We start from the raw sequence: 10,770 nt of genomic DNA, 5'->3' as shown, positions 1-10,770 counted from the left end.
CCCGTGGTCGCGCTCACCGCCAATGCCTTTCGCAAGCACGAATGCCTCTATCACAAGTTCCGCAGTCGGCTGACAGCTGACATAGCTCCGTTATCTGATGATTGCGGAGAATCAACAGCAGCGCGAATAGGTATAAAAAATTTAGTGCTCTTCCACTCTGTGAAGAACGATGACCGGCAAAGCTACACATTCTCCACAGAGTGCACGAAACAAAACATGTTTGTTTGTAGATTGCGACTGAGCATTATTCCTAGCCAATTATCTGACTGAAATTTGGAAAGACCCGACCTTTGTCCTAGCGGACAAACGTAGAGCTGTCTCTTTTCCTCCTGCGTCGTAGGCTTCCTAAAGGTTGTGTAGCAAGCCTACCCAATCCACTCTACAACTGAGGACAACGGACTGTCGGCTGTTTGACATCCACATTTAAACCACACGCGCCAACACAGCGAACTTGTGATCAGTAAGGGCATGAAACCTAGAGCTTCGCGTGCCTGCGCCCCCCCCCCCCCCCCCACCTTCTCCACTCCGAAACTGTGCACGCTTAAACCGGCAACGGTTGAAAGCAACTCTCCCCATTGGAACGCTGGCGTGAGCACATAATTCTTCTCTAGATTGAAAGCCATTCAGAGAGACATTGTCGCGTCGGCGGCCCTCGTTGACCATTTGGTCATAGTTATTTTGGCGGAAGAATAATAATCAGTCTTGCCGAATATACACTCTTTCTTTCTTCTTTCGCCGGTGTAGTTAACGCCTAATTGTGCGCCATTGCCGGTTGCCTGTTCATGCTTGCACAGGTTGGGGCGGAGGGAGGCGGCATGCACGCACATCAGGACTTAAAGTTCCTGCAGACGACATACCCGTTGCCGTGGTGGGAGATTTAAAGGAGGGAGTCTTACGGCTCAATGAGCCCTGTGAGCTGTCCGCCACAATCGAGCGGTTTCAGTCTGGGTTGGTGTGTCGCACAGACAATAAGTTGCTTACGACTCGGCCGCGAAAGGCACACCCATGTGTGTGTCCGCTTCAATGAAGGTTGAGGCCTTCGAGGTGTTAACTCGCTATGGGACGGACGCACGTCATTCGCTTGGAGGAAGAACACAGAAACTCAAGAAGCGTCAGCCCGAGCAAAAGCTTGAATGGGCACGAGAACAACGAAATGCCGCTGTCGCGGCCGTTTCCGCCTCAAGTTCCAGCTCATCGAGTAGCCGTGAAACCTTCCCGGATTAACAGTAGCTTGCCCGCTTGGAACGCCAAAGTGGGCCAATTTTATCACTTGTTTACCGTAAAGCGCTCTCAGGTCGGGATGTTCGACCGTGTCTTTAACATCTAAGCACCCGTGCATGACGGGTTGCCGGTTTATGCATGCACGGGTTGGGAGTGAAAGGAGGGGGGGGGGGGGCGAGAACGCGCAGCTCTAGGTTTCATGCCCTTACTCACGGTAAGTTCGTTTTGTTGGCGTGGGATTTAAAAGCGGGCATCAAGCAGCCCAATGCGAACGGTCCGGTGTCCTCAGTGGTAGAGTGGATTTGGTTGGCTTGTTACACAAACAGTAAGAAGCCTACGACGCAGGAGGGAAAGAGACAGGCCTACGCTTGTCCGCTAGGACAAAGCTCTGGTCTTTTCCAATTTCAATCAACTAATTGGCTATAAATTACGCTCAGTCGTAAATTGCAAACAAACGTGTTTTGTTTTGTTCACTCCGTGGAGGGCGTGCAGGCTTGCAGGTCAGCCTTCTTCACAGAGTGGGAGGGCGCTAAGTTTTTATTGTTTACATTTTTTTGTTTCATCTACGGCAAAACAAACTACATTTGCGGCCGCATTTGATCAATTTGCCTCCTCATGGTGCCCTTGTTTTTTTGCTGGCCATCCACTGAGTAAGTGTACAGTGCACCTGAACAGCGGCGGCTTGTGGAAGCCGAAGAAGAACTTACCTACGGAGATGGATTCAACATGTCCAGCACCGTCACATCTGGCGGTGGCCTCTTGGTGCCCTCCTGGGCCCCGCAGCGTCGCTTCTGGGCGTCGGAGATCGAGCTCACCCTCTCATGTGCCAGCATCGGCGTTGGTCTAGTCAGTGCGTGGAGACTGCCCCGTCTACTCTATAACCATGGCGGAGGCAAGTTCCTGCGTGTCCAGGCTTAGAGTTGCTTGCAAATGAAGACATTATGTATAAATACAAACCGCGTGCTGCATAACATGACATTGCGAGAGGAATATCATTGTTTCGACTTCTGATCGTCTGAAAAAAAAAACGAAACTTGGTTTCCGCGAGAGAAATATGGCGCAAGTATTTTTCGGGTGATCATGACGTGTGGATCTTCTTTGCAGTAGAATCAAGTAATTGGTGGGTCCAGACCAAGCTTTTCATTAGAAGGAGGAACATGCAGTTTAAACGAAGGGTCCTTCCCGCATTTGGAGTCGAGGGATAATATCACAACAATAATTCTGAACGAGAGTGCAGAGTCATAATCCTCCCAAAGCAGTAGTGAATGCGTCACGGTAATATCTAGTGAACACTTTTCAGTGATTGGCGGGTTAGTTCTAAATACCTGTTCCTATAGTGAAGAAAATACATTTATAAGTGCCTCGTTCTAGCGAACAAGTTAAAGCCGTTCCACTCAATGTGACAGCTGTCGGAAGTGCAGAGCGGTGATTCCTCATATTGAGTGGTGGCGCCGTTTTCCGCTCACTGCAATCACCCATCACGCTCTTCGCCGCCCTGTCTCTACTTCTCTCTTGGTGAATAGGCAGTTCAAATTTCCCCCCTTCACTGCGCTCACGCGCCGCATGCCTAAAGATGCGTCACCGAGAGTTGGGTTCGTATGCTGGAACTGTTTTGTGGCATTTCGAACGCGTAATTTTTTTCATATGCGGCTGCAGCCTTTCCGCTAACTGTCAGAAACACCAACCTAAGGAGCAGTTCTAAATATATTAGCGCAGAACTGCCAGTTAAATACACAGATTTTTCCTGAAAAATACCTGCAGTTTTTTTTTTGCGCTAAACAACTTGGAGATGTATGACAACCGCCAGCGGTTCACTTGGTTCGAATGGTTAGGACTATTTAAACCTCGTGGTTTTCGAAGCCTCTGCGTGACTCCCTGACGATGGTACACCAGACTCTACTTGAGTTCGTTATCTCGGTGCGCCGCCTGATTCCGGCAGTCGCTTGACATCGATCGTTAGCGAACTACGACGACAAGGCGAGCCCATAAAGTGCTCTGCACTTTAAAAATTAAAGTCGTTCCCCTCAATGTGAAAGCCGTCGGAAGTGCAGAGCAGCGATTCGCCATTATGAGCGGTACCGCCGTTATCCGCTAACTGCTACCACCCCATGCAATTGAAATTTATGAAGGTGAAGATGTATGACAAGCGCCAGCGTTTTACTACTTTCGAACGCTTATGACTATATACACCGCTTGTTTTTCGAAGCCTCAGGGGTACGCCGCGAACAACAGCGGTACTTGTATTGGGTTTGATTGGATCGGCTACACCGGCCGAGGTAGACCTGTGTCGCGTAGCTCCTGGAGAGCCGTGCTGCGCAAGCGCGAGGATTGGATTGGATTGCATTGGATTGGATGGACCTGGATAGGTTTTCGATTGCATTAGATTGAATCGGGTTTGGATTACATGATAAGCAGCAGTGAGCATGATAATCGGCTAATCGTAAAAACCACGAAAACTAAGAATAACCAGCTGAACCTTAGGTCACCCTACGTATATCCTGGCATAGCCGCTTGGCTTTCGAAGCCTCTGGGTTCCGCGGCGGCGAACAGACCGGGACAGGCTAGACGATGACAGGCTACACCGTAACGCCGTGGCGATATGCTTGGTTCCAAGGAGCGAGCTAAGACAAGGCGAGCGCCTACAGTGCTCTGCACTTGAAAGCGGGGGTAAGTGGAGGGTGGTGATTAAACCGCCAACGGGCTGTGGTGCTGCTACCCGCGCATTGTTACCCGCGCGTTGTTACCGCCCCTCCAACTCTTTCCCTCTCAGTTACTTCCCTCTTGACGAATTGAAAAGAGGTTTTGTCCAATTCAATTCAACTTTACCTCCTTCGCCTCCTTCGCAGTGCTAGCGCGCTCCCTTCCTAGAACAGCACTTCAGGGTCGCGCCTTGTCGTCGTAGCGCGTTCGCAGTCACGATGTCTAGCCACCGCCGCAATCAGGTGAATTAGTAACATTACGGACCCAAAAATAGCCCCAATCCGTAACTGCGTTGCATAGAAGCTTCGAAAAACAAGCGGTTTATATAGTCATAACCGTTCGGAACTCCTGAACCTACCAGCCGAGGCTGGAGTCAACACCAGCGCTAGAACTGCTACGCGGTTAATAAAATCATCAGCTAGCTTGAGTGTAGAACACAATTTCGCTTTGCGGTCCACCTTTGTGTAAGCAGTTGAAGTGGCGTGTGGACAAAATAGGAGTTTGGTTCATTGAGAAGACTTATTTGACCCGATAACAACGATACTGACTATATCAAAAGTTGAAACACACGATCGAGATAATAACTAAGACATATGAACCAGTGGTGACTCCCCAGCTACTTTTTGGTGACTTCTTTATGACGTCACACAATCTCGTTTGTGCGATTCTCGGCCCCAGACCTCAGCCACCCACAAGAAGCATATCTGTGCGGCCATGTCACCTAAATGCTAACGTTGTATTAACACACTGACACCTGTGTTTCTAGTGCTGGCTCATATTACGTCACTCCTTCCCATATTACGCCACACTGGCGCGAAATTTCAATATCTTTCAATATTTTAGGGTTTTTTTTTGTTTCAAAAGAATCATTCGTGGCTGCAATGAAGCCTAGAGAGTTATCACAGGCTAGTTCTTTCAAATTGAAATTTGTTTTACTTTGTCTTCGTGGCTCCTTCAATACCATAAGTGTAGCAACGTTATCCTGTTCCTTGTTTCTTCGTCAGCAATATCCGATTCCGAACGTGCCTTGACATTCACCGCCCTCACCTGCAGGCTCCTTTCTGCTGGCCTACACCATACTGCTGCCGCTGCTGGGCTGCCCGCTGCTTTACTTGGAACTCATGCTGGGACACCACGCGCGCCTCGGACAAGCCGCACTCACAAAATGCCTGCCATGGGCCAGAGGTTTGCTATTCCACAGACGTCAAGTTCCTGTTTCCCAGATTACGCACTGTCGCCTACGCGAGCACTTTGCTAGTACACTGAAGTACAGTTGCTTCTATTGGTGCCTTGCTTTGGGAAAAGAATGGCTCAGGTCTGACCCTCATAAACCTAGTTATAACGAGCGCAAGCACGGGCGCAGTGTTTTTCGCATAGTGTTTTTCTATTCAGTGTTACTTTGCCCACATTGTTTTCGAAAGTTGGCCTTTGCTTGAGATTTCGCCGCATGCCGTCTGGCTTTCTCTTCTGGAGATTGGATTGGTCCTTTCTCTTGCGCTGAAGGGAACGCGCAGACAGCCCATCCACCGTGCTATGTGTGGCGAGACTGAGGAAACAAGTTCCGGCAAAGCAGTGCTTTTGTTGTCCTACCTCGTGTTTTTCTTGTAGTTTGCGTAAACTTAATCCGTGCAATGTTTTCGTTCAGAAGTAATTGCACCCTAGCCCAGTCACGTGGTTCGCTTCCACTGAACCGCACTTCAGACTGCAGCCGTTCACCGTCTCCTAGAGAGAACCGATAAGAAAAAAATTAAAGCCGTTCCACTCCATGTGAAACCTGTCGGAAGTACAGAGCAGTGATTCGCCATAATGCGCTGCAGCGCCGTTATCCGCTCAGTGCTGCCACCCGATGCATTTCCCGCGTCCGTAGTGCTCGTCTGCCCCCTTCCTGCAACTTTTTGTGCTTGCTTTAATTTTGTGTGCTGGAGCGGTTTGCGTCATTTCGAACGCGCCATTTTTTTCTTGCGTGGCTGGAGCCTTTCTGCGGCAGTTCAAGCGCCCCATTCTTTTCGTTCGCGGCTGGAACCTTCCTGCGTAGTTTCGAACTCACCATTTGTTCTTGCACGGCCGCTTTGTTCGCTTACTATCATAAAAACCAACCCAACGAGTGTTCCAAACTAAATAAACGCGGGGGCTGTCGGTTATAAAACACAGATTTTGTCTGAAATGTCCCTGCAGTTTTCTTTACGCTAAACAACGGGGAGATATATGACAAGCGCCAGCGCTTCACGATGTTCAAACGTCAGCGAATATTTAAACGATGTGGTGTTAAGAAGCCTCAGCGTGACTCCCTGACTCCGGTACAAAAGGCCCTACTTGGGTCCGTTATCTCGTTGCGCCGCCGGAATCCGGCAGTCGCATCTACCCTTAACGAGCTAAGGCAGCAGCTCTGCTCGCGCACCCGCGGCTGAAAGTTACTGCAGTGGGATGAATGACCTTCAAACATGTAGCGTAGTAGAGGTTTCGCCCTAAAAGTTCTCATTTGATAGTTGCGCTCCTGTCAGCGTGCTCTCCTTGCCGTGATCATAACATGTTGCTCGCTAACTTGGGTATAACCCGCTTTGCATCCATCTAGTGCTGTAAAGCAGGAAGCAACGAAAGGATGCCGCTCTTCGTGGGATACATTCCCGGACAAGCCGACAGTGGACTAGAATGACACGTTATTCATCTTTCAAGATGTTTGTTGCGGTCACTCTTATCCAGAGGGTACGGTGAATGGAGCTTATAGTGAGGAGTTAAACCATGGTCCGAGTTCTCCATAGGGACGTTGAGGCGTAACCTAGTCCTCGGTTCAGTGATTAACGCCTTCAAGAGAAGGGACACACCCAACACCCGTCACCGAAAAACTCTTTGTTGTGTGAGATATTGAACGTAGTTGAATAAGAATGTTTCACAGCAGTTTTTCATGGTAATGGACGTCATCGATAGTTCCCAGTCTATATCTCTCAGGTGGTGACATGAGGAGCATATATTTCCAAAAACTGGTAATTTTTTCCGCTTGTATACCATTCTACGGTCATCGAATATTACAACTGGAATGTTCAGCAACACGCGCAGAAGCAATAACTGTAATCCCTAAAAAGAATAGGGATAACATTTTTTTTCAATTTCCTGTAAACCATAAGGTGCAATAAAATATTCGGCTGAGATGAATTTGAAGTTTAGGTCGACCTCTTTGCAGTGCCTAACACTGGTCGCCGAGTATATATACAAGTGGAGTCGCCGAATAAAGGGCACGCAATGTTAACACGCATTCATGGGATAAATTAGTCGCAGTTAGCACAGGACCAGGGCAATTGGAGATCTATGGGAGAGGCCTTCGCCCTGCAGTGGGCGTTGACAGGCTATTGATGAACATAATACGAGATCAATCCTAATTGTAAGATACCCTTCGTCTGAAGAGACACCATAAATGCGAAGAAATGCAGGCACAACCAGAGAAGGGCAAACTACAACAAACACCCATAAACAAAAAAATGAAGGACCAAAAATAAAGGCGGGTGGCGGAATACGGCACCATGTCCTCGTCAGTGGCAGATGCCTTCGATTTGCAGTAAGAAATCACATATACGCAACAATTAAGATGAGAAAATTAGGTTTTTACATGAAGAATTGAAAGGATATAGGATATGTAAAGTCTTATGACGGCACCGATTGTCTTCTATCACTAACGAGCAGTACGTGGAATTTGTTCTATCCGAGATGCGCCCTTCAGCGCCAACACCAAAAAGTACGTAAGAAAAACAGTCCCAGGCTTATAACTACGCTATCGCAAGAACATATCGAACCGATAGTTACACCGTCGTCACCATTACTGCTCCAGCCTGATTTCGGGCCACTGTACACGCAATGAGATCGTTGCGAAAATCTGACGAGAAATCTTCAAAACTACACAAGAACAACCGATATAGCCGAGTCTCTCCTGGTTCAAGCGAGAATCCTATAGCTGAAGCTTCCACACCAAAGACCTCGATCCCTCTTGGGGATGCTACTGCGCGGGCATTATTTGTTATGTCACTTTTTCGTGAACCTCCTAGCAAGAGACGAGGAGGTTCAACGCAAGACTATGTATATGTGTGCGGTCCGTGACTCCACGCCAAATCAAACACACTGGGGTTGTTTTCATTAATACGAGGGCAAACATTTCTTAACAGCTTTGCTAAACCTCCATCCAGAGACATCGGTGCTGCTTCTAAACGTCGAATTACTTTCCGTGTAACGGAATCATCTAAGGAAAGATGTCTGCTATTGTTTCGATTGGGCATATACTTAAAACAATACCCTGTGCCCCAACGATAATTTTTCCACAGCGCTGTTTCCGTTGTAGCAATCTCTGCTCGTTTGTGCGGGTGCTGGCCGCGTTTACTAGGTTGGATGGTTTTTACCTCGGCGGTGAAAGTGCCTCGGCGTAAATGCTTTGCGTGTTTCTTGTCTCTCGAGTGCATGAAATCATCCCGCCCTGTATTTTTGCAGGCATCGAAGTGTGCATGGCGCTCCTGGTTGCTTACGTGGCTGCTTCGCTGGGCGCCGTCATGGCTCAGTCGGTCCAGCACCTCCTGATGGCATTCGTCCAGCTACCGCCACGCTCGGCCGGATGCTACGGCTTCTGGGAAGGCCAGGTGAAGGAGTCCTGCTTCGGACCTGACTCCAGGGTAAGCCACCATTCACGCAGAACGTTCACCAGCTACCCAATCAATCAATCAATCAATCAATCAATCAATCAATCAATCAATCAATCAATCAATCAATCAATCAATCAATCAATCAATCAATCAATCAATCAATCATTCAATCAATCGATCAATCAATCAGTCAATCAATCAATCAATCTATCTCTCAATCAATCAATCAATCTATCAATCAATCAATCAATCAATCACTTAATGAGTCATTGCCAGCGGCAGCCACGGCTGGAGCTTGGATTGTACACTGGAAAGTGCGTCGTAAACGCTGCACGATGCTCTCCTTAGGTTCTGTCTCAGCTACGCAACCGGATGTAAAAATCTGCCTAAACTCTGCATCTCTCTTGAAAATATGGGCTGGCTAAGCTGCAAGCTTGATACGAGCGTTGCGCAAACTATAAGTAATGTCTTTGTGGCTTCGTTGGTGCTTGACGTCCGTTGGTGCTTGAAATCTTTATTACAGCGGGATCTTTATTGATGTTTAGTTAGTTTTCGGGCAATTATTAGGAAAATGACGTAAAACCTCAATGTTGCAGCTCCGAGCATCGACGCAGAGCGCCGGCCTGGCGTTCTACCAAAGTAGGCCCTACAAAACCCGTTCGTTTTAAGCGAAGTATTTGCTCTGTATGAGCGCCATAAAATGCTGTTGCCTGAGTTACCGTCTGCGGAGATGCTGAATGGACATTGACGATGAATGCTGTACGAGGAACAATCACAGCTCTCTAAAAAGAGCTTCTGTCGAGCATCAACACAAAGCAGGCGCTGGTTACATACTGTAAACACCTAATAGTAGAATATAGTAACCTACGGCACCATACCAAATATTTAACAAAATGAGTGAAAACTTGTGATAGAACGTACTAGATCTTTTTTGAAGGCAGTGATTGACGTGGTACCCAGCATTGCGCAAGAACGCAAAAAAAATTATGTACTTTTGACAGTTACGACAGCACTTGTCGTGCTTTGATCTCGCTATCAAATTATATAGCCCTCCACCAACGGCCGACGTCTAGGGACGAAGGCAAGCCCTTTTACGCATGCTGCGCAAATAAATGTTCTTTCTCTCTCTCTCTTTCGTTCCATTTTTTTACAGATGGTGTGCTTCCCAGGAAACCCTACTCGTGGCTGTGTCAATGTATCAGAGAGCACGAACGAGCACTTCTAGTGAGTAACCAACGATCATTTGTCATGTCTACCGTCTGCCAAACCCTCCAAATGCGAGTAGCCTTTTTTGTTTCCCATCACAGGTACGCTGAAAAGGCGCAGTGTAGGTTCAACATTCAGCGATAAAGAAAAGAAAATGGCCAAACCAATAGCACTCGAGTGACCGGTTATATATTGAAAACCTGCATAAAAATGCAGTGACGATTACCATACTGCCTCATGCGAAATTTGTGTGCAGCGTGAGGTCACGGTGCAAATATCTGCTGCGTCTTAGGAAGCGATCACGTCATCAGCGAGCGCACGGCGGCGCGCGCTACTCTGCTGTTATCCCTAGGGTGCCTCGATGCACGCGTCCGCCGTACAGATTTTGGGTCACTTGCTCGCTGCCGAAAAAGTCATTGTATCAAAACAGCGCTAAAAGAATCGTAGCCACGAGGTTTGCTGTTTAATTTTCAATCATCTTATTTGTTTCGCGTTGCTGGTTCTTGTAAGAAACGAAAAGTACAACGCGTTGAGCAATTTGATCCCATAGCGGCCGCATGGGACCGTTCAAAGGGTGTCTTCACCCTGTATGGCCGCACTGGCGTCGAGACAGACAGACGGGCAAACGGACGGACGGATGGATGGACGAACGGACGGACAGACCGAAGGACAGACGGACGGACGGACAGACAGACAGACAGACAGACAGACAGACAGACAGACAGACAGACAGACAGACAGACAGACAGACAGACAGACAGACAGACAGAACGCCGCCTGCCAGCGTGCTGATGCAAATCATATTTGAACCTGCCGCGCAAATGTGTCATGGTTCGAAATAGCCATTCAAGGGGAGCAGGGAGCATGTTATTGCAAATAGTGTTTTAACCTCCCGCTCGAATGTCACGTGGTTTGCATTAGGGGAAAACGAAACAGTGTTTAACAAAAGTTGTTAGGGGGCTACTTGGCTCATGATTCTTAAAAAATTTTAGCGCAAAAACCAAAGACGGAACACAACAAAAAA

At 48.0% G+C, this 10,770-nt stretch overlaps 1 protein-coding gene across 1 annotated transcript; it reads left to right on the top strand.

Annotated features, from left to right (window-relative positions):
- The first annotated feature begins 1,947 nt into the window (after positions 1-1,947).
- Positions 1,948-9,824, top strand: LOC144146700 (sodium-dependent noradrenaline transporter-like). Its single transcript, XM_077678631.1, has 4 exons — positions 1,948-2,071; positions 4,975-5,106; positions 8,392-8,570; positions 9,694-9,824. The coding sequence occupies exons 1-4, from the start codon at positions 1,948-1,950 to the stop codon at positions 9,763-9,765; spliced, it is 507 nt and encodes a 168-aa protein (XP_077534757.1). The 3' UTR covers positions 9,766-9,824.
- The last annotated feature ends 946 nt before the right edge of the window (positions 9,825-10,770 follow it).

This window comes from Haemaphysalis longicornis, unplaced genomic scaffold, assembly GCF_048455015.1.
Source record: "Haemaphysalis longicornis isolate Haplotype H1 unplaced genomic scaffold, Haemaphysalis longicornis Haplotype H1 scaffold_7, whole genome shotgun sequence".
Taxonomy (NCBI): domain Eukaryota; kingdom Metazoa; phylum Arthropoda; class Arachnida; order Ixodida; family Ixodidae; genus Haemaphysalis; species Haemaphysalis longicornis.
Note: the sequence above shows the minus strand (reverse complement) of the source record. Positions and strands in the feature narration are given on the sequence as shown.